Consider the following 24,688-nt stretch of genomic DNA (forward strand, 5'->3'; position numbering starts at 1 on the left):
GGTTTTCTATAGGGATTTACCACTGCTCTGGACAGTTCCTGACATGGACAGAGGAGGCAGCAGAGAGCACCATGTCAGACTGGAAAGAATACCCCATTTCCTGCAGGACATACAGCAGCTGGTAAGTACTGGAAGACTTGAGATTTTTAAATAAAAGTAAGTTACAAATATGTATAACTTTCTGACACCAATTGATTTAAAAACATTTTTTTCCCCGGAGTTTCCCTTTAATAAGGACTTGTTGGACCCTATTAAATATTAGGAGTCCTGTAAACCCTAAGCTGTCATGCTTTCAGGGTTTGTTTGTTTGTTTTGTATTATACTGGTAAATAATTATTGTTAATGTATAACTTATGTTTATGACCTGTAAGCATACTAACTTCTTAACCCCGGATCAGAGGATAATGAAAGGGTTCCTGTTACTTTAAGTAACTTGTAATATGTCACACAGACATGTCATAAGTTTTGATCAGTCAAGATCTGGCTGTTCAGGCGCCCACCGATCATTAGACAGATCAGGAGAGAAGTGCACGTGGCTTACTCTGAACTCCGTCTCACTGCTAGAGGCAATAGCCATAGACTTACAATGGATCCTGTCAGCCAGTCATGTCAAAATTAGCAGGTTGAGACAAATTTTAAAATTTGTATGGGGACCTAAAAGGGGGATATCTATCTAGGATTAGAAAAATATAGCTGCTTTCTGCCAAAAAGAGCGCCACTCATGTCCTCAGGTTGTATGTGGTATTACAACTTTTGTCTCGAAGTGTCCTGATCCGGTAATGTATTAAGGAATCCTTTAGGATGTGTTCACATGTTCAGGTATTCAACTATTGAATACAAAGCCAGGAATGGATATAATCGATTAATCTTATTTTGGAGTGAGTAATTGCAATTGAAAACCTGAACGAGCAAAGACAGGTGAGACTTTATCGCTGTTAGGGGATCAGTTTAGGGTCGTATTAGACAGCTTGATCCCCGACAAGTGGTAGCCGCAAGGGAACTGGAGAAGGCCAGGGAGCCCCCTGAAAAATAGAGTACTTTAAAGGGCTTTTCCAGGTTTACAAAACATGGTCATTTCCTCGAAACATCACACTAGTCCACAGGTGTTGCGAGGTATTACAACGTAGTGCCATTCACTTTAATAAAGCTCATCTGCAATTCAAACCAAAAGCTGAGGACGGATGTTTTTCTAATCTAGTATATTCCGCCAAAGGGAACCATGTTACATGCTGCCTGAACCAAAGGCAGCATGAAACACTGACAGGGTCCATTATCACAACAATCTATTTCAATTCCTATTTCAGAGTAATCATAGTTGTTCCTTCAGTCAGAACTGCTGGGATATATACCCCCCATAACCCCGAACCTGTACAATGGGGACTACCCGAATAAGACTCAGACACACAGGCATGTTTTGTTGCATGGTGGTTTTGGCCACAGCTATTTATTTATTTCTCATTTAGGCTACAAACCCACTTGCCGGATCTGCAGCGAGTCCCCTCGCTGTGTTTTTGCAGCGAGACTTGCTGCAGATCCCGGCCCTATACTTTCAATAGCAGAGAAACTCGCAGCAGGGATGTACATCCCTGCTGCGATTTTGTCTGCAGCCCGCCCCATTAACCGCCCAGCCGCCGGAGATTATACATTACCGGGTCCTGCTTGCTTAGGGGCAGGGGCGGGGACCCGGTAATGTATAGCCTGGCCGCCTCCCTGCTGCCCCGATCGCATCCTCAGCAGCACTGATCGCCCCCGCAGCCCCGGCCGCACGATCCCCCGCAGCCCCCGGCCGCACGATCGGCCAGGGGCTGCAGGGGATCGTGGGGCTGGGGGATATCGTGCGGCCGGGGCTGCAGGGGGCGATCAGTGCTGCTGAGGATGCGATCGGGGCAGCAGGGGGGCGGCCAGGCTATACATTACCGGGTCCCCGCTCCTGCCCCGAAGCAAGCAGGAGCGGGGACCCGGTATGTATAATCTCCGGGGTTAATGGGACGGGCTGCAGACAAAATCGCAGCAGGGATATACATCCCTGCTGCAAGTTTCTCTGCTATTGAAAGTATAGAAGCGGGATCTGCAGCGAGTCTCGCTGCAGATCCGGCAAGTGGGTTTGTACCCTTATACCGGGCAACTTGCCAACTTTCACTGACTCCTTAAACGCCTCCAGGCGAACATTTTCCAATGGGTATGCCGGCTGCCGAACACTGGCAGGCATAGCCACCGGATCCTCCAGAAATTACACCTCCAGCTTTGACTTAGTATAATTCTCCACTACAACAGAAAGAAACATCATCACAAACGGTGAACAAACTCTTGAACCAGTAACCAGTAACCAAGGGTGGGAGGGAGGGATGCTTCTTCTCCTGGCTGCTGGTAAAGAGGCTGCACCCGGAAGCCCCCGCCCCCTTATAGGCTGTGTCTTCTCCCCATAGGCCTGCGGCACGTACCAAGGTGGAGCCGAGCTGCGCCCATGTGACCACCGTGCCCAATGACAGCACACTCTGTATACTCTACACCAGTGCTTCTCAAACTTTTTCAACTGGAGCCTCACCCAACAGACCAAGGCAATGCCCGGGCCTCACCAGACTGATCAAGGGGAGCCCTAGCCTCACAAAGTCTATTTAAAAGCTGGAAATAATGCTAGGACTACCTTTCACCCATCTTCCAAGCTCTAGATACTAATAAAGTACGAAATAAATTAATAATGTTGCTAAAATGTAGATAGTTGCAAACAGCAAAAGGACTGTGCAGATCATAGTAACTTTTGTGCACACTGCCTCCCCAGCTGGGCCTCACCAACAACTAGGGGGCGCCTCACTGGTGAGGCCCGCCTCACAGTTTGAGAAGCACTGCTCTACACCACCTATTGAATAACCATTAACCCCTCGCCCTCTGCTGCACGCCCCACAGTCCCTGCCACCTTCCTTAGGTGGTGCGGTGCCCACTAGAACAGGTCTCCATGTCCTTGGGATGTTCCTTTGGGCCTGCGGACAGTAGGTGGTCCATATTCTACAGTCATGTGCTGGGGGGGTGCTAAGAAATAATAAGGCATTAGCTTAGATAGTAGATGGGGGGGGAAGAAACCTTGGAGGGCAGCTCAAACAGGCTGGAAAGAGAGAGGAGAGCAGACACAGGGCAGTACAAACAAATTTAGGCACATTTTTAATATAGACAAATAGAGACAATGGGGGAGATTTATCAAAGGGGTGTAAAGTGAAATGGGCTCAGTTGCCCCTAGCAACCAATCAGATTCCCCCTCTCATTCCTCACAGACTCTTTGGAAAATGAAAGGTGGAATCTGATTGGTTGCCAGTTTCACTTTACACCATGTTTGATAAATCTCCCCCAATGTTTTTGCACCATAATAAGTTACTAATGTGTATAGGGTAGCTTTACACTGAGGTTTGTATGGACCAAGGGCAATGGGGTACCAACACCAACTCACCATGAGTGGCAACACTCCACAAACAGGTAGCCAAGCTTAGGCAAAACAGCTCAGAGTTGACACCACTATGAGAAGAAGGGGCAAATGAGGGTCGATCCCTCCGCCCATATATGATGGTTATGGAGGTGTGGACCAACATCAGGAGAGGAAGGGACATTGGTTTCGGCTTTGTTCCCCCTGCTGTGACCTTTGCTCTTCTCCCACAATAAGCAGAGAAATAAAGCCATACGTTGTGAACTTTCAATGCAATGTCACCCCTGAACCCGGGGCGTCCTGGTGATATATTAATATACAGTAAAGGATTCACGGTGGTTGTGTGACTGGCGGTTCCTTAAGAAGATGATCCTCTGTGCCTCGCTCTCCCTGGCTTGTCATTGTCCTACTTGGCTCCGTGCTCCTATGACGAGATAATCTTCTAAGCTTTCTCCTCAGATGCACAAGATAAGACTATTACACGGTCCAATGGGGACTCGGCCTCCTCCTTAAATATAAGCCTCCTTGAGAAAGTAGCAGCACTGTGACATCGCACCCCTCTATATGTTCCCCATCATTGTGTCCTGGAAGCCAGCCCTCTGGGACTAAGACTCTATAAGATGGATCCTCGTACAGTCCTTATAACTGGATGCTCCTCTGGGATTGGGCTGGCGCTGGCGGTGAAACTGGCACAAGATGAGCAGCAAAGATTTAAAGGTGAGTATGACCCCTGCCCGGACTTGGGTGCTTCCTCTACACAGTTCTGCGCATCGATTGACTTGGAACTATGTGGAAACTATGGGGGGAAAAATAAGCTTCCCGGAGGTAGAAACAACATCAAACATATGAACAAGTCTCATCTTGCTGTCTGAACATTAATCTTAGAAATAAGCATTCCCAGATTTTTTTGTTTTATTATTCATTCTGCAGCTAATCTGCCATTATAAATCATTCAGCTGTTCCTGCAAAAATTTCTTCACTTGGGTCTTGTGATCTCACGGTGACCCCTTGGAAATTACATGTGTTTCTGCGCTGTCAATGGAGTCACCATCTCAGCCAGCAGAATCTCCTTTATGATGAAGGTGCATGGACTGTTCCACACAAGTTCTCCATGGGGGGGAGTGGGGGCAGACATTCCCATTACAGTTATTGATTATAATTATACAGCTCTTGTAACACATCTGGTCGGAGCCGGCGTACATTTCTGAGGCTACTACAATGTGGGTGAGAGGGGAGGGATTTTTACTTTACATCGGGGTGTGTATACTCCAGTTTTCTAATAAATTTTTAATAAATGTTTAGAAATTGATATAGAGATGAAGAATAATTCACTGTCCTCTCAGCAGGAAGAGGTGGAATCGACTCTGGCTGCCCATGTGATGTTGTGCTGATGCATCATGGGATTGATAGCCAATCAGAAACAGAGATAATGCAGATCTTAAAGTCGAAATGGTAGCTGATCAAAGGTCACATGACCCAGATACAGTAAAGAGAAATATGGATGCAGCAGAGCTGGGATGAAACAGGTGACACTGCAGGAACAGTGATGGTGAATGAATATTATATGGATAAAAAAAAAATCTGGGAGTGCTTCTTTAATTAAAGCAGTGCCCCAAATCGTGATGGGAGTTGTAGTATTGCACCAGCTTGGGGAACACAGTAGCGATTATACCATGTCCTATAGTGAAAGTATTCAACTATCTGGCCTGTGTACATCCTGAACATCCTGGTTCATGAATAGAATGCTATAGCTGAGGTGAAGACTGACACGCTGCAGGTACTAAGCAACAGAGGACAATGTGTAAGACATCTGTATTACCAATGCAGATCTCTATGCAATTCAGCGTATTGGTTGTACCCCATCAGCATCTGATCTTCATTTTACCAAATGCTTATAAAGGGGTACAACGATAAATGTTGGTCAGTAATCTGGGTCATACGTCCTTTGCATGCACCTATACCATCCGATAAATGTTGGTCAGTAATCTGGGTCATACGTCCTTTGCATGCACCTATACTATCCTGCTGACTGATATTGGTTATTTTACTCTAATATGCAGGAATATCGCATGGTAAAGTCAATGCGCTTCACGTTATCTGTTGCTTACATATCATAAATTACTTTTAGTGTTATACAACATGACTGGCCCATTAGCTGGATTACATTATCAAGAGCTGATACTGTTTGCAAACTCAAGGAAGTTACATTTTCAGCTGCAGAACAACATTTACATTCTATTGGGAATCTTTGTAGGACTCTGTTGACCCCTGCTGGTGTTTATTGGAATTGTCACAAACGGCAAATTAGACCACAGGTGTTGGAAAGGTCATGAATAGAGATAAGCGCAACTCGAGTCTGATCGCTCGCCATTTGAATACCGTTGGCTTCCTAGGGCTGCATTTAACTCCTTCAGCCACCCGTATTCAAATGTTGAATGATCGGACCCATTTCTAGTCAAGTTTCTCATGTTTTTTTTTTCACATTAGAGCGTTCTTTATTTAGACAGTCATAATCAATGATGTATTCTATATGCTGTGTGCATTATTCTACTAAAAATACGGCTGGACTTCAAACTTACAGCCAGGGCCGTCTTACCCATTGGGCAGAGTAGGTGGCTGCTCGGGGGCCCTTGCGTCTTAGGGGGCCCCTGCCCTCTGTGACCTGTATTTTTCACTTTATAAGACGCACTTATAAAACTAAGTGCATCCTATAAAGCGAAGACAGCTCCCAAGCAGTGCAGAAGCCATCCCGCCCGCCCCCTGTATTGCCCCCTCCGCCCCCTGTATTGCCCCCTCCGCCTGCCCAGCCCGCTCAGCCCGCCCCTTCTATCGCCGCTCAGCCCGCCCCTTCTATCGCCACTCAGCTGAGCCGATCAGAAGCCCAGGAAGGTGCAATGAGCAGCACTTTCCTGGGCTTCTGATTGACTCAGCTGAGCGGCGATAGAAGGGGCGGGCAGTCCCGGAACTCACCCGTTCGCCGGCCCCAGCAGCTGATGTCTCCCGGCAGGGCGCACTCCCGTCATCCTCCGGCACAGGCAGCAGGGTACAGAGACGCTGCCTGTGTCGTGCAGCCGGACACTTCCGGCACAAGCAGTCTCTCTGTACCCCGCCGCCTGTGCCCGGAGGATGACGGGAGTGCGCGCTTTGCCGGGAGACATCAGCTGCTGGGGCCGGCGGACAGGTGAGTAACTGGTTTGTTGTTTTGGGGGGCACTGGCTACTATGGGGGGCACTGGCTACTATGGGGGTACTGGCTACTATGGGGTCACTGGCTACTATGGGGGGCACTGGCTACTATGGGGGGCACTGGCTACTATGGGGGGCACTGGCTACTGTGGGGGCACTGGCTACTATGGGGGGCACTGGCTACTATGGGGGTACTGGCTACTATGGGGGCACTGGCTACTATGGGGGGCACTGGCTACTATGTGGGCACTGGCTACTATGGGGGCACTGGCTACTATGGGGGGCACTGGCTACTGTGGGGGCACTGGCTACTAGGGGGGGCACTGGCTACTATGGGGGTACTGGCTACTATGGGGGGCACTGGCTACTATGGGGGCACTGGCTACTATGGGGGGCACTGGCTACTATGGGGGCACTGGCTACTATGGGGAGCACTGGCTACTATGGGGGGCACTGGCTACTATGGGGGTACTGGCTACTATGGGGGGCACTGGCTACTATGTGGGCACTGGCTACTATGGGGGCACTATATGGGGGGATTGGCTACTATGGGGGGCACTATATGGGGCGATTGGCTACTATGGGGGGCACTATATGCAAAGATGTGGGGGATTTGATGGCGGTGGTTGGGGGGGGGGGCAATTCACACCTCTGCCCAGGGGCCCATAATGCTGTTAAGACGGCCCTGCTTACAGCCACACTTTACCTTCATTTAACAGTGTGAGAACATAGCCTTAGGGTGCGATTTACCTACATGCAGAGGTCTGAAAGACCGCTGTGAGCATGTTTTCACAGGGACCTGCCAGGACCTTACATTGTAGTGGGTCTCGATGTGAGTTTCTGCTGCGATACGTCCCGTGTGAAGGCAGCCTTAGGGTACAAACCCACACACCGTATACGCAGCAAATACGCAGCAGATCTGCAGCAGATTTGATGGTGCAGATTTGATGCTGTGTTCAGTTATATAATCTAATCAGCTGTGTATCTGCTGCGTATCCGCTGCATATTTGCTGCGTATCGCAGCAGTAAATACGCAGTGTATACGGTGTATGTGTTTGTACCCTTAAAGTGATAGGGCCGCATTAGATAGAAGGATAACATCTACAACTACAAATGAGCGCCAATTTCTTGTTTACACAGCATTCATAAGTAGTGTTGAGCGGACTTGCCAAACTGTTCGGGTTTGGCAACGTTCTCTGTACCTATCGCTTGCCATTTGATTCTCAGCAGCTAAAAAAGTTGGATGCAGCCCTAGGGAGCCATAGGCCATATCTATGTTTTCCAGACTCCCTAGGGTTGCATCCAACTTCTTCAGCCACCGGTATTTAAATTCCAAACGATCAAACTCAAACATGCTCCATCTCTATTTGGTACACCTGGTACCGCAAAAAACAAGCCCCATACAGCTTTGTCACTGGAAAACTAAAAGGCAAGGTGAAAAATAAAAATAGGAAGCATCTTAAAGGGTTATTTTTTTCATTAATGTCTACATACACGTCTAGCCTCCTGTATGCAGAATAGCCACAAGGATAAACTTATGTTTGTTAACATGTCAACCACACTGTGGCAAGCTTATGGCCTGAGATCTCTTAGGGTAGGGGCCACAGGTGGCACTTGAGGGTCATCCCACCATAAAGCCCAACACAACTTCTCCATAGAGCGTGTTGGGCGGTGTGCCACAATATCAGTGCAGCTTTAACTGTACAGGATGAGAAACCACAGGAAGGCAATACATTCCTAGCTTATGTGTACCACGGCCATATTGGTAAATCGGCGTGTGGTAGTGCCTCTCCCAGGTCTTCCCAAGTGACGTCTGCACGTCTGAGAGTTGCACAGGAAACAGATGATGTCTGCTCATGTACAGGTTTTATGGGTTAACTGCAGTTTTTTCCATTCCATTGTGTTTCTACATTTATCTAACAGCTCACTTGTACTGATGCAGCATCAGCAACACATAGGTGAATGTCCGACCCTTTTCTCTGAGCCTAATTTTGGTGGTGATGAATTCCTTAAAGGGGTTGTCCATAAAGCAGAAGACAACCCCTTTCATATATGTTTGTTATCACTGTACGATTCGTTTCCCTTACTTGTCTGGGCTATCAGAGGACAGCACATACTCCTCTCTGCTATGCCATCATATGTGCACAGAACTGTACAAGATGACAGTGTGCTGGGGGATGATACTATAGATGGGGGGCAGGGTGTTATTGATGTAAGGTGCTACATGAGGGGTTACATGTAAGGGGTTACATGATAAAAACAACTAAGCAGAGCACTGATGATGATTAAAGAGAAGGGAAGAAAGGGTTCCATTCAGGAGGTTTAGGGTGCACAGGCAGCCAACTGCACTGGATTTATATAGAGGCAGCTTGTCTCTACCTGTTACTGCCCTCTGCCAATCTGCAGCCACCTGCTCCTATTTATTATAGCTCCACCTGCCCCTCCCTGCATGAGTGTTGTTAAATTGTTGTATTCCAAGTGAAAGTGTCTGCTGTTTCTGCTGTATTCCTGTGTATCCTGACCTTTGCCTGCTCTTTGGATTATGGTTTCTGCTTTACCCCTGTCTGTACAGTGTCCCTCCCCGGTGGCTGACTCGGCCCGTTCCCCAGTGCCTTGCACCAGGGAACCAGCTTCTGCTCGCACTAGGCGAAATTTGTGGAGAGTAGAGAGTGAAGACCTAGAGGGTATTTAGACTCTGCTCCATTGTGTGGCCCAAAGTCAAACTGGATGAGTAGCACAGAGGGTAGTAGTAGTATACAGTAGTATAGTAGTATACATATATTTGCACATTACTATTCTCCTTCTATTATATCCATTACAATAAGGGACCTATTACACCAACAGATTATCTGACAGATTTTTTGATCCAATGCCAGGAATGGACTGTAAACAGAGAACGGCTAACAAAGGAAAGACTGAGATTTCTCCTCTTTTCAAATCCATTCCTGACTTTGGCTTAAAAATATCTGTCAGATAATCTATTGGGTAAAGATCTTTCATCACATGACAAATTCCCAGACAAATTCCCAATTTTGTATTCACCATCTTACTGAAAATAAAAAAAGGAAGTCATAATACAAAATCTTAGTTAAAAATTTCCAATCATTTTGTCTCCACGGTTACAGACTACAAACAAACCTTGTGTAGTCTGATCCTGTAGTCATATGTCAGAGTAAGTCGCCGTGTTGTGAAGCTCCTATCAATGTCTTTAGGAGCAGTGACGTGTCTCCTATTTTGATCTGTGTGCCCTCCACATGGTTTTACCATCTTAATTCCCCCCCCCCCTTACTAAACTCGATATACTCTGTTTTCCACTGCAAGAGTAACTGAGCAGTCATCTCTCTATAGTCATCGCCACAATGCGTAACCTAGCAAAGAGGAAAGCTCTAGAAGAAGCCGCTGGAGACGCCCTTAACAGAACCCTGGAGATAAAGGAGTTGGATGTCCGGTGTGAAGACTCCATCCGAGACTGTGTGAACAGCGTTCCGGAGAGACGTATAGACATTCTCAGTGAGTGGTGCGTTACTTACTTAATCATAAGTGGGTAATTAAAGGCGTAGTTCACAAAAAAACAAACTTTTCTTTCAAATCAACTGGTGACAGAAAGTGGCAGAGATTTGTAATTTACTTCTATAAAAAAGAATCTTAAGTCTTCCAGTACTTATCAGCTGCTGTATGTTCTGCCAGAGGGGGTGTATTCTTTCCAGGAAAGAATACACCACTTTCTGCAGGACATACAGCAGCTGATAAGTACTGGAAGACTATCGATTTTTTTTTTTAAATACAATCTCTGCGACTTTCTGGGACCAGTTATATTTGAAAGATTTTTTTTTTTGTGAACTACACCTTAAAGGGGTTATCCAGTGCTGCAAAAACATGGCCACTTTTCTCCCTACTGTTGTCTCCAGTTCAGGTGCAGTTTGCAATTAGGCTCCATTTACTTCAATGGAACTGAGTTTCAAAACCCCACCCAATCTGGAGACAAGAGTAGAGCGAAAGTGGCCATGTTTTTGGGTTTGGATAACCTGTCACAAAGACATGTAAAAAGTTTTGATCGGTTGATGGACAACTCAGGTGATTCAAAAAAAGAGTGAAATACACACAAAGATACTTGTTATATTTACCATTCCTCCAGACGCCATCTCCGTTTGAATTTCCCGCCACCCGCAGGTCCCTGGAGCACCTGTCAGCATCTTGTTTTTCTCTGCTGGAGAGTGTCAGCTGACTGTCTCCATCCAGTGCACTACTATATGTCTGTGGGGCGCTAAACAGAGATGATTGACAGCAGGGAGGTGCTCTCAGCTCCTTCTGATCAGTGGGGGTCTCAGCAGTTAGTCCCAGACTGATCCAAACTTTGAATATGTCCCTGTGATATGTCAAAGGTTTTCCTAAATGACAGGTATGCTTCACGGGTAATGCACACTAGATAGATTACACGCTGAAAAATCAAAGACAAATTTCTGGGCTACAGATCTTCATTCCAGCTCAATTACAGGGTATGTTGCGGAGACTGTACAGATGCAGGTGCAGAATATAGAGATGTAGGTGCAGAGCAGAGACTGTAGAGATATACTGCAGATGCAAAGTAGAGACTGTAGAGATGTAGACGCAGAGTAAATACTGTAGAGCTGTAGATGCAGAGTAGAGACTGTAGGGATGTAGACGCAGAGTAGAGACTGTACACATGTAAATACAGAGTAGAGACTGTAGAGATGTAGATGCAGAGTAAATACTGTAGATAAGTAGATGCAGAGTAGAGACTGTAGAGATGTAGATGCAGAGTAGAGACTGTAGAGATGTAGGTGCAGAATATAGAGGTGAAGTTGCAGAGTAGAAACTGTAGAGATGTAGGTGCAGAGTAGAGACTGTAGAGATGTAGATGCAGAGTAGAGACTGTAGAGATGTAGGTGCAGGGTAGAAACTGTAGAGATGTAGGTGCAGAGTAGAGACTGTAGAGATGTAGGTGCAGAGTAGAGACTGTAGAGATGTAGATGCAGAGTAGAGACTGTAGAGATGTAGGTGCAGGGTAGAGACTGTAGAGATGTAGGTGCAGAGTAGAGACTGTAGAGATGTAGATGCAGAGTAGAGACTGTAGAGATGTAGGTGCAGAATATAGAGGTGAAGTTGCAGAGTAGAAACTGTAGAGATGTAGGTGCAGAGTAGAGACTGTAGAGATGTAGATGCAGAGTAGAGACTGTAGAGATGTAGGTGCAGGGTAGAGACTGTAGAGATGTAGGTGCAGAGTAGAGACTGTAGAGATGTAGATGCAGAGTAGAGACTGTAGAGATGTAGGTGCAGAATATAGAGGTGAAGTTGCAGAGTAGAAACTGTAGAGATGTAGGTGCAGAGTAAATACTGTAGAGATGTAGGTGCAGGGTAGAGACTGTAGAGATGTAGGTGCAGAGTAGAGATGCAGATGCAGAGTAGAGACTGTAGACATGTAGATGCAGGGTAGAGACTGTAGAGATGTAGGTGCAGAGTAGAGACTGTAGAGATGTAGGTGCAGAGTAGAGATGGAGATGCAGAGTAGAGACTGTAGAGATGTAGGTGCAGAGTAGAGATGTAGATGCAGAGTAGAGACTGTAGAGATGTAGGTGCAGGGTAGAGACTGTAGAGATGTAGGTGCAGAGTAGAGACTGTAGAGATGTAGGTGCACAGTAGAGACTGTAGAGATGTAGATGCAGAGTAAATAATGTAGAGATGTAGGTGCAGAGTCGAGACTGTAGAGATATAGATGCAGAGTAGAGACTGTAGAGATGTAGATGCAGAGTAGAGACTGTAGAGATATAGATGCAGAGTAGAGACTGTAGAGATGTAGATGCAGAGTAAATACTGTAGAGCTGTAGAAGCAGAGTAGAGACTGTAGAGATTTAGATGCAGCATGTAGAAACTGTAGAGATGTAGGTGCAGAGTAGAGACTGTAGAGATGTAAATGCAGAGTAGAGACTGTGGAGATGTAGGTGCAGAATATAGAGGTGAAGTTGCAGAGTAGAAACTGTAGAGATGTAGGTGCAGAGTAGAGGCTGTAGAGATGTAGGTGCAGAGTAAATACTGTAGAGATGTAGGTGCAGAATATAGAGGTGAAGTTGCAGAGTAGAAACTGTAGAGATGTAAGTGCAGAGTAGAGACTGTAGAGATATAGATTCAGAGTAAATACTGTAGAGCTCCAGATGCAGAGTAGAGACTGTAGAGATTTAGATGCAGCATGTAGAGACTGTAGAGATGTAGGTGCAGGGTAGAGGCCTTAGAAATGTTGGTGCAGAGTAGAGACTGTAGAGATGTAGATGCAGAGTAGAGACTGTAGAGATGTAGATGCAGATTAGAGACTGTAGAGATGTAGATGCATAGTAGAGACTGTAGAGATGCAGAATGTAGAGATTCGCAGTCTCTTTGCACGGTTCAATGATATGTTGAGGATCTTACCTGTACTATCCCCCGGGTTCTATACGCAGCATTTTATCCACATGTGAATTTCCCTTGATAAGATATTTTTCATTACTTTGTCCTTTTTTTGCAGTTAATAATGCAGGCGTGGGGCTTATTGGGCCCATAGAATGTCAGTCCATAGAAGACATGCAAGGAGTCTTTGAGACCAACTTCTATGGTGTTGTAAGGATGATTAAAGAAGTTCTGCCCGATATGAAGAGGAGAAGAAGCGGCCATATTCTGGTGATGAGCAGCGTCATGGGTCTACAAGGTACGGCTATAAGTAATAACGGTAGGCCACCAGTGATGAGGCCTCACAGATACATTTCTCTCTAATAATGGCGGTATACAGTATAACGGGGGCAATCTCCACATTTCACTAACAATGACACCAGCCCACCAGAAGGGGCAGCAGAGCCCATAAGGTATATAAGGAAACCCCACTTTTTTTAAGTTTTTTTTTTTCTTTAGACAATTATAGGGCTGGAACAGTTCCTGACCCCATCAACCAACCTTACAGGGGTTTTCTAGGAAATATCATCAGACCCCATCTTAGACTCAGACTCCCACAGATCAGCCTGTTATTACCTCTTCTGTGGATAGGGGGTAACATGTTCAGATGGGACTACTCCTGCAGTGCCACCACAAGGGGAATGAAGTATTACAGACCAGGTCCATATACAGGGCCGGCTCCACGTTTTTGTGGGCTCTCGGGCAACGGAGCTTCAGTGGACCCCTCATTCATCCACTATGCACACACTATGCACGATCACTTGAGACAACACTAACATACACAAACACACGTTACTGACACAGACACTGACTGCCTGACACAGACATTGACTCACTGACTGACAGTCTGACAGACACTGACACATTCAGACACTGACACACGGAACTTATAGCTCAGTCTTCTCCCTCTTCCTCTCTGCCAGGCTGATCTCACACTGTAATGTTGAGGACCTTTGGATCATGTGATCAGGTCCTTAACCCTTTTTTCAAACTGTGCAGGTCCTGTGTGTTCTGGTGTTCAGTGCTCACCCTGCACTACAGTGAGTGGGCTGAACATTAGAACACGGGACCCCTCTCCCTCTCTGGGCCCCAAGAGGCAGTGTGGGCCCCGGCACCTGCCCGGGTAAGCCCTGTGCTGATGCCGGTCCTGTCCTATATATATATATATATATATATATATATATGACTCCATATATCTATGAAGGGTTAGATGACACTAACAAGTTATTAATTGTAGAGAACATGGATTATGGGGGAGGAATAATTTGCTTATCACCTAACCTGTCTTTGGTCACCAGGGATTGTATTCAATGATATCTATTCCGCCTCGAAGTTTGCCGTAGAAGGATTCTGCGAGAGCCTGTTCTTCCAAACCCTGAAATGTAACGTTCAGTAAGTGATCCATGAATCCTCCTGTGCTGGAGATCATACAAAGCCCAGCGATCAGGTTCTGTGCAGTCACGTACAATAAGCTGGACGGGGGGATGGGGGCTTCAATTCTTCTCGTCGGACGAGTTTTTGGCTGAGATCATAAGCCTACATATTATATTTCCGGATGAGGGGGTATTATTATATACAAGGAGATTCCATTATTATCTCGCTGTGTGACACAAATCTGCCTTCTCGCCAGGAGTCTTCGATAAGCTTCAGCCATATTTTTGGTAAAGCTTGAGCCTCATTCTTTCTGAAGGATTTAGAGGATATTGTCTATATACTCGTCGCAATATTACAATCTCATATTAGAAACAGATATAAGGGGCTAATATTTATTTTGTTCATTATGTTACTATATCCTGAAGGATCAATAAGCCTAAAGGGGTCTTAAGGGATAGTCCCTTGAAGGCTTATTAATCCTTTAGGATATAGTGACATAATAAAAAAAAAAAATAGCTATGATCCTGTAATATCATATGGTAGTATTTCACTAGCGTATACCATAACATAATGATTGTGGGGGAAATCACATCATTGCTGCTGTGTTTCTGTCAGGAAAATGCTGTGTAGTAGCACATTTAAAGGGGCTATCCAGGATGAGAAAAAAACAGCACCACCCCTGTCCTCAGGTTGTGTGTATTATTGCAATTTAACTCCATTTGTTTTAACGTGACTGAGCTGCAAAATCCGCCCCCAAACTGAGGACAAGGGTGGCGCTGTTTTTGGAAGAAAGCAGACATTGTTTTTTTTAAGCACAGATAACTCATTTCCCAATTTATTACTATTTATTGGTGAAAATACCAGACCAGACCTTCTCATAAATTAAGACCCCAGACCATTCAAACCCCTAAGTTTATCTGAAGCCCAGGTCAGACCGTAAAATAAATTTGGACCACAAAGAAGTCCCCTAAAATGACCTTACACCCCTAAAATTAATGAGACCATAGAATTTGTCAATAGAATTAATTTAAGCCTAAGTGCATGCCTATAAAATGTGTTCAAATCACAGAGCATGCCCATAAACTGTATTAAAACTACAAAGAATGCCTATAGAATTTATTAAAATTATAGAGCATGCCCATAAAATGTATTAAAACTACAAAGCATGCCTATAGAATGTATTAAAATGAAAGAGCATGCCCATAAAATGTATTAAAACTACAAAGCATGCCTATAGAATGTATTAAAATTAAAGAGCATGCCCATAAAATGTATTAAAACTACAAAGCATGCCTATAGAATGTATTTAAATTAGAGCATGCCCATAAAATGTATTAAAATCACAGAGCATGCCCACAAAATCTATTAAAATTACATAGCATGCCCATAAAATGCATTAAAATCAAAGCATGCCCATAAAATGTATTAAAATCATAGCACATGCTCATAAAATGTATTAAAATCAGAGCGTGCCCTTAAAATGTATTAAGATCACAGAGCATGCCCATAAAATCTATTAAAATCAGAGCATGCCCATAAAATGTATTCAAATCACAGAGCATGCCCATAAAATAAATTCAAACTCCAGAGCATGCCCATAAATATATTCAGACCCTACATTATAAATATGTATGCAACCCCCAGACTTCTAAAATTAATTCAGACCCCACAGAGCATACCCATAAAATTTACTCAGACCCTCAGACCCTTGACCATGCTGCTCCCACAGCACACAAGGTCTTGATATTGGCCAGTAGTAGGATGAGAGGTGTGTGAAGTCTGGCCTGCTGACATACCTGGTCTGGATTTGAACCATGGTCTACCAGTTGGGGACCTAGTGATTATCTGTAATAGGACGGAATAACTAAGTGTTACATTTCCCTACAGCTCCCCTACAGGGTAAATGAAGCATTACACCATCCTCATGGGAATTAATGGTATATCTGTGTGATGTAAGTCCTCCAGAGCTGCTCTCCATATTGGATATAGATGATACTGAACAGGGGACCCTCCTATTAACTCAAACTGAGCTGCTTAGATAAATAGGGTGCTTTCTTGGAGTGTCTAGTCTAGGTTTACACTGTCTAGCCCAATTTTTATTTCTCTCCTCCATTGTTAACACTCCTGGGTTATTAGTAAATGACTGTAAAATATACTCCTCATTACAATAAAGTCCAGATCTTCTCATGGATATGGGGGGGAGATTTATCAAACATGGTGTAAAGTGAAACTGGCTCAGTTGCCCCTAGCAACCAATCAGATTCCATCTTTCATTCCTCACAGACTCTTTGGACAATAAAAGGTGAAATCTGATTGGTTGCTAGGGGCAACTGAGTCAGTTTCACTTTAAACCATGTTTGATAAATCTCCCCCATAGTCTGTATTGAAGCTTTTAGTACAAGGTTGGAATAAATACCAAAAAGAACTCTCTTCCATTACTTTATAGTGCTATCATTACATGATAAAGAATGTATATTTGGCGCCATCATACTCTCTCTCTCTCCCCTCTGAATTGCAGCCTCACACTGATAGAACCTGGGCCTGTGGTGACAGAATTTGAGTTGAAAGTCTATGAAGATGCTCTGCGGGGGGATTACTCCAAAGCAGACCCTGAAACCTCTGATCTGTTCACCAACTATTATTTAAAGAACTCTAAAGCCATCTTTTCCAGTCTTGGGCAGACCCCTGATGACATCGCTGAGGTAAGACCCGCAGGGAAAATTTTATAAGACAGTAAAATGAGATACACAACAGTGGAGGGTCAAAACACAGGGAAGATTGGATAGATGCCTATATAGCCCGAGCATAGGGAACCTTCAACCCTCCGGCTGTTGCAAAACTACAATTCCCATCATGCCTGGACAGCCAAAGCTTTAGCTTTGGCTGTTAAGGCATGCTGGGAAATGTAGTTTCAGAACAGCTGAAGGGCCGAAGGTTCCCCATCCCTGATATAGGGTGTCAATGAACACATTTACTCTTTCTTATACACCCAATGAGATGTTGTGTGTGAACTGCAGTTCACTGTATAGTTGCAGGAATAGTCTATTTGGTGCCCTAGAAAAGGATCAGCACTGGTCATGTGATAGGTGGCCCAAATAGAGGGAAGTAGCTGATTAGAGAAAGTATTAGAGAGCTTATGGAATGGTGGGTAAGCTACCCTGTATTGAGAACTATACATGTATGGTGGGCATGCAGGTGCAGGCATATGGGGACTATGTGTAATATATATGAACACTAGGGATTAGTTATAAAGTTCGGTGGGATATGAGGTCATTTTAAGATGTACGCCAGAGAAAGAAAATTGTTTTAAAATCAGCTGGTGTCATAAAGTTGTATAGATTTGTAAATTACTTCTATTTAAAAATCTCAATCCTGACAGTACTTATCAACTGCTGTATGTCCTGCAGGAAGTGGTCTATTCTTTCCAGTCTGACACAGTGCTCTCTGCTGCTACTTCTGTCCATGATAGGAACTGTCCAGAGTAGTAGAGGTTTTCCATGGGGATTTGTTCCTGCAGTTTCTGTCAAGGACAGAGAAAAGAATACGCCACTTCCTGCAGGACATACAGTAGTTGATAAATACTGGAAGACTGGAGATTTTAAAATAGAAGTCATTTACAAATCTATATAACTTTTTTTTTCACACCATTTAAAAACAATATTTGACTCCAGTATACTCGGAGTGATTTTCTATCCAACACCTATCGTGCTAAGGAAGAGGGCACTGTGGTCTAAGACTCCTGGCTTGGGTGGAGAGAGCTTATACTGACACACATACTGCCTCCTATATTGCTTTGCTGATGTCCTAATGGTCTTGTTTCAGCATACTCTACAAATCCTTACCATGGAGACGCCTCCTTTCCGACATCAGACTAACCACGTGTATACTCCGCTAACTGCACTGAAATATGCCGATCCCACCGGAGAACTGGTGAACGATGTATTTTACAAGATAGTTTTCCAACATGACACGCTGATGCAGGCCAGTCTCCGCGCCATCAAGCTCCTCCGCTGGAAATTACATAAAGTACAACAGGGAGTAAGCTCACTCAACAGGTACCTTTCGGTTCCCCATTACTGAACACAAGCTATGTGATAGTGGAGAGCTTCTTTTTTTCTCTACGGTGAGTTAGGAAGTGGAGTAGACCACCTGTGTGACAAGATGTGCGATGGCTGAGAGCCTTGTCCATTGGAGAATGGAGAAGAGAACTTACAGATGCGTAGTCTGTGACAGCAACTGAGCCGTGAGTTTCACTTCCCACTTCCAAACACTAAAATATCCCCCCCATGAGTCCCAAGAGAGGTCGTTGTACCCGCTCATCCACCTCTAAGGCGCTGGAGATAGGTGGTGCCACAACATTTCTCTAGAAGCCATCATTCCACTACTCCTCAACTGGAACTTTCGACATCACCACCCATTACAATAACCTTTTATGATCCTGAAGGCAACGCATTGACCTATGAAGAGTTAAACCCATACCGTAAAATAAAGGAACTATATTCATCCCGAAGTAGATCCGAAACAGTTCAATGGTCTGAAGGAAGATTAGTGGCTGCTTCTACAGAGACTGAAAGCCATGAGTAGAGATGATAGAACATTGGAAAATCTTAGGTTCTTTAGAACTCGATCCTTGTCGAACCTTCCGCATTTGATTCCTGATGCCTTCCGGGTCGGTGGGGAAGGAGGATAGTGCCCGGGTATCGTCTAGAATTCCGGGATTCAGGATAGGTAATAGGCTGAATCACGGAATTTCAGGTGGTACCCGGGCTGTCTCCTCCTTCCCCACGGACCGGGAAGGCATCGGGAATCAAATGCGGAAGGATCGAGTTCTATAGAATCTAAGATTTTGCGATGTTCGGCCATCTCTAGCCATGAGCAGCCTTCTAAGGACAGCAGAACTCCGGGACAATAACGGCATCAGTGTACAAGTGTGTGTGACCAACACATACAAGTCTAGGAGAGACGTGCTTGGTTACGCCAACAACTGGGCAAACCCAATTATAATCGATAGAGACTCATCGAGCAACAGGACGTTTAATGGTCTGAGGTCATATGCAAAGAGATAAGGGTGTGCCTGGATTCCACACTGGCATGTGTAAATTACAGAACAAAGAAAGGAAAGGATCCGCAGCACCGAATAAGATCCAGTGGTCTATTTAACAGATCCAAATTTTGGATTGATTTTATTCAGTGGTGCTGGATCATGTCCTTCCTTTATACTTTGTTATGGCTGGACCTTTGATGCCAAAAATTTCCAATGTTAAATGTGCTGCCCTGCAAAAGGCGGCAAGTGGTCCATTCCCTTAGGGTATGTTTATACAGGTTGGCGTTTCATAGCGTTAACGCAACCAAGGACAACTGGATGTCAATTACATGAATAATTACCTCAATAAAGTAAAGCATTCTCTTTGGATTTTCATTGTGTTCTGGTCCAATTAGACGGCACGATATTAGGAACAAGTGAGTGCCGACCTGTAAGGTCAGCGCTCACTTGTTCCTCGTTCTCTGCTTGCTGTCTATGCTGTTACACGCACAGACATCGAGCAGGGAAGAGGGGGATAGTTGGCGCTGAGAGCTGGGTGGTCCATAGAAGGTAACGGCGGTCTGCTGCTGCCATCTCTACTATAGCGCTGGGCGATAGCCGACGAGACTGTCGCTATCATGATTATAGGTCATGCTGATCGCTGTCTTTTAACATGACCTATTACGCCAAATGATTATTATTGAGAAAGGCTGATAATCGGCCAATAATGTATGTAACCACCAATGTTGTAGCTGAATATCAGTAGGTGCAGTCTGGTAATCCCAGTAGATGCCACTGTCAATGTGCCAATGTCAATGCTGACAGCACCACTGGTGACTTAGCTGACTGGTTGTCATGGCTGCCCGAGGCCTTCTAAAGGCCTCTGTAACTGCAAAAACAGATCTGCTAATACAGCCTGCCATAAGCAGGCTATACTCACAGATTGTGGATCCGACAGATCCCTGTCATACATATGTATTACAGTAAGCTGTATGAGCAGTCAAGCAAATGCATAGTAAAATTTCCCAGGGGACGTTTCAGTGCTATAAGGAGTTTATTCTTTATAATAATTAGGTGTTTTGGTGCACCAGGGGTGGGAGTACCACCCCGGAACATAGCAGAAGATGAAGGTAAGAAACTTACCTTCATCCTCAGCATCCCATGTGCAATAGGAACATATCAGCAGGTTACATTCTTCCATCCTGTTAGTTTCCCTTTAAAATATAGCAGTACTGACTCCACAGAGTGAACAATATAAAAAATTGAATAAAAATGAGTACAAACTACAATAAAAAATGTCATGCTGCAAAAAAACAAGTCGTCAAAGGACTCAAAGCATTTAAGCGATTTAAAGCATTACAAAAAAAAGTTTCAGTTTCTTAAAAGTAATAAAACATAATAAAAATTTACTATGTCTGATGTTTTATATGTCATCATTGCAGAGATGTCAGCAGAGAGCACTGTGTCAGACTGGAAGGAATACACCTTTTCCTGTAGGACATCCAGAAGCTGATAAGTACTGGGAGACTTGAGATTTTAAATAGAAATAAATTACAAATCTATATAACTTTCTGAAACCAGTTGATTTGAAAGAAAAAGATTTTCGCCAGCGTACCCCTTTAACAGATTACGATGCCCTAACCTGCTAATAGATTCCCTTTAAAGGGTTATAGCAAACAACCCAATTTTTTTTACCCGTCCTTGGATGTACAGAAAGTAAACAGTATAAGGCTATGTTCACACTACGTAAATTTCCGGATGTAGCGCGTTCCGTGAATAAGCGGCCGGAGACTTACGTAGTTTGCTTACAATGGAAATAATACGATGTACGGCTGCACAGTTCACACTACGTACAAACTTACACCCGGATCGTACGCGGCGCCGTAAAAAATGAACCAGACCATTATTTGAGGACGAAAATGCTGTAACTTACGCCCGTAGCGTAACATGTGGTCCCGTACGTAGTGGTGATTTCTTAATTTTTCAAGCTTTTTGTGCCAATCCAAAAGGTTCTGTGGAGTGTCCGGGGCTAGGCGCTCGGTAAGCATAAGTAGACTACGGGCGTAAGTTCGCGGTCCGTACGTAGCCGGCCACAACTTGCGTGAATTCCCGGCCGGATTTTAACACGTATATGTCCGGCCGCGAAAATATGCGGCCGGACATATACGTAGTGTGAACATAGCCTAAGGGTCTCCAGAAGTAATACTATCTTATGGTGCAGGAAGAGAAGAGAAATGTTAGGTCAGCTCTCCAGCCCACCTCTGATGTCTTTAATAATTGATAATAGTGCACCTGGATCACGCAGCAAAGAAGAGTCAAACAATTTGTTGGGTACAAAACAACTTTTTCATGGTAACATCCGGAACAACAGTCAAAATAAACATTAAATCAACCTTATGGATAATACTATCGTAATATATCAAAACACATAAAAAATATTAACAGTTTAAAAAAATGAAGTTTCAGTGCTTCTCACTTTATATAGAAAAGTCCTTGGGGGACATATTTACCGAGGCTTTAGGGCAGCAATCGAATTAAATAGTAATGTCACAGATCTGCATGGTCAGTCGCAATAAAGCTTTTACAAAAGAACTGCAGCATTTATCATCACCTACTCTTCATTCTATAGATCAGACAACTGATTCAACCTCATCATGGAACCAGCCGCTAATGCACTCATTTAAAGTCGGTGTTCTCCACGTGCAATATGAGATGAGAACTCATAGCGGTCCTGACTTCTATGTCCGCACATATTGCATTCAAAGGGGTCTCGAAATCCATGGCATCCCATGTGAATGGTGAACATGACGTAATCCAGAAAGAAAACGTAACAGTGGTCACAGCGGTAGACCCCCATTGGGAACTCATCTTTGCTCAACAGCTCCAGAAGGTCACGCTGAGATAGACCTGGATGTTTCAGGAGCTCGTAGACCCTAGTGTGCTCCTTGGGTGGTTGAAGTCCACTGTTTGTCCGCACTGGAGTAGCATGTAGATTGGATGGATAAGATGGCCGTTCTTCATGGCTGCTGTCTGTGTCAGTTGAGTCGTGAGCGTTGGTGCCTGGGGACAAACCCTGTTCCGGAGCTGGCTTCTTTTCCCTAAGAGGCTGAGAGGGCAGGTGGCCATTGGACATATCAACATGCGGGATCGGCAGCGGGTACAGGCTGCTAATAACAGGCACCATTTCTGCAGAGGCAGTGGGCGGAGGGTGAATTATAGGACGTAAAACCCCTGGACCAAAGTAGGCCAATGGACTTCTCAGATTCTGCTCCAACATCCTTTGAGGAATCACGTCATGATCTTTATCGTACATGAAACTGTTGTAGGGAACTTCAAAACACTGTTGCTTGTCTCCTGAAGGAAAACAGAGAGACAGACAATATTAGTATTGTGTATAAATGGTGCCATGTTGTCTGATAATAATCCAGAACTATTCAGTTTTCTAAATCTGATAAAATACAGTTAAATGGAATCTGCCATCGTTTTTTGGTACCTGGACCACAAGTCATCGAAAAAGTCCTTGGTGGCCTCCGTCGGCCCTGTCAGTGTTGATTGCTGATCCCTCCCTATAGCCCAGGCATGGGGAACCTACGGCCCTCCAGCTGTTGCAAAACTACAAATTCTATCATGCCTGGACAGCCAAAGCTTTAGCCATAAGTTCACCATCCCTGCTATAGCCGAACGGGGATGGATCTATCTATATCCATTGCCATACATCATATATACCTAATAGGTGAGGGTTTTGTCTTTGTAAATGAATCTACTGGGGATATGGTGACTCTCGTTTGCCACTGCCTGGCCACCACATTTTACATACAACACCAGTATGGTGGTGGCTTGAAGAGGTACTCCGGGCGGGGGTTATTTTTAGGGTATGGCCGGGGAAGGGTTGGAAATAGAGGCCCCCGGTCACTTACCTCCCCATTTCCAGCGCCGGGTCCTGGATCGTGCCGCCCTGTTCTTCCGTCCCGTGGCAGTTTCCTGGTCTGAGTTGCATCTTGAGTCGTCACGTCTCAAGGCAGGTCAGCTATTCAGCGTCCGAGGCGGGATTCTGAATGGCTGAGCTGCCTTAAGACGTCACGTCTCAAGATGCAACTCAGACCAGGAAACTGCCACGGGACGGAATAACAGGACCTGGCACTGGAAACAGGGGGGTAAGTGACCGGCGGCCTCTTATTTCCTCCCCTTCCCAAGCCATACCCTAAAATTAACCCCAGCCCAGAGTACCCCTTTAAGTGCAGCCCACTCCATTAAAGCCTGGAATTATGGGACAAGCCAAGCACTGCTTACTCACCTTCTTCTATAGCACTCACAGACTATGATAGAGAAGGTCACTTGTAAGCTGCCAACCCAACTTTGAAGTGTATCGGTGATCGTTCCATAGGTGACACCTACAACAGTCAGGCATTTAATGGTGTATCATATGGATATTCCATAACTCCACTATTGGTCGTTACTTTCTATTAAAGTGTATGAAGATTGGACAAGAAAGGCTTTTCCCTATTCTTGGACAACTCATTAATCATTCCAAAGAGTTAGGGGCATGCTCACACCACGTTCATAACACCTATGGCACATATTTGTTGGCAAACAGTCAAAATGGGATGCCAACGTATATATGCATGGACAGGCATGGGCCCCATTAACTTTAATGGCCCCAATATTCAGGTAATTTTTTTGCACATATACGTTCAATGCAAACTTAAAAGTTTGATGTGCTTATGAGGCCGGCTGTGTTTGGACCATTAAAGTCAATGTGGCATGTGCTCTTATACAAGGGCACCCCACTTTGAGAGGTAACGTATACGTGCCAAAGAGGGCACAATTGTAATATGAACCAGGCCTTAAGTTAATTATGAATGCATGCAGGCCATGTTCACACAACGTAAGTTAAGTATTAATCCTGGCCGTTGTTGCCGATTTGCAACATTGTGCTGCAGCTAGAGGGAATCCCGGACGGAGTGTATACACATAGGGTCACATGCATCATCCGGCGTACTGATAATTTTCGGCGTAAAGTGCCAATATGCGAATGATTTTATACGCAAATGACCAATTTGCAAATAAAATATTCGCATATCGGCACTTCAGGCGGAGTACGCCGGGGGGGGGGGGGGGGAGGCTGCGTCGAGGGGGTGTGGAGGGGGCGGAACGGGGGGCGCGGACTCGGAGTCCGCGCGATTTATCATTTTTTCAACTCAAAGATACGCCGAAAACCTACTCCACCTTTCAGGTGGCGTAGGTTTTCGGCTGTGC

At 44.9% G+C, this 24,688-nt stretch overlaps 2 protein-coding genes across 8 annotated transcripts in view; one reads left to right on the forward strand and one right to left on the reverse strand.

Annotated features, from left to right (window-relative positions):
• The first annotated feature begins 3,925 nt into the window (after positions 1 to 3,925).
• LOC138772517 (retinol dehydrogenase 8-like) lies at positions 3,926 to 18,999 on the forward strand. Its single transcript, XM_069952964.1, has 6 exons — positions 3,926 to 4,129; positions 9,946 to 10,107; positions 13,115 to 13,294; positions 14,334 to 14,427; positions 16,928 to 17,111; positions 18,232 to 18,999. Exons 1-6 carry the CDS (start codon positions 4,033 to 4,035, stop codon positions 18,487 to 18,489), a joined length of 975 nt encoding a protein of 324 aa, XP_069809065.1. The 5' UTR covers positions 3,926 to 4,032; the 3' UTR covers positions 18,490 to 18,999.
• Positions 19,000 to 21,736: 2,737 nt separating this feature from the next.
• Positions 21,737 to 24,688, reverse strand: part of IKZF3 (IKAROS family zinc finger 3) — a 93,393-nt gene continuing 90,441 nt past the window's right edge. For all 7 annotated transcript variants that reach the window (XM_069952373.1, XM_069952374.1, XM_069952372.1 and 4 more), the window contains one exon: positions 21,737 to 22,786. In XM_069952373.1, the coding sequence (XP_069808474.1) occupies positions 22,113 to 22,786 (674 nt within the window). In that variant the 3' untranslated portion in view covers positions 21,737 to 22,112. The remainder of the gene's footprint in view (positions 22,787 to 24,688) is intronic.

Source organism: Dendropsophus ebraccatus, chromosome 14 (genome assembly GCF_027789765.1).
Source record: "Dendropsophus ebraccatus isolate aDenEbr1 chromosome 14, aDenEbr1.pat, whole genome shotgun sequence".
Lineage (NCBI taxonomy): Eukaryota > Metazoa > Chordata > Amphibia > Anura > Hylidae > Dendropsophus > Dendropsophus ebraccatus.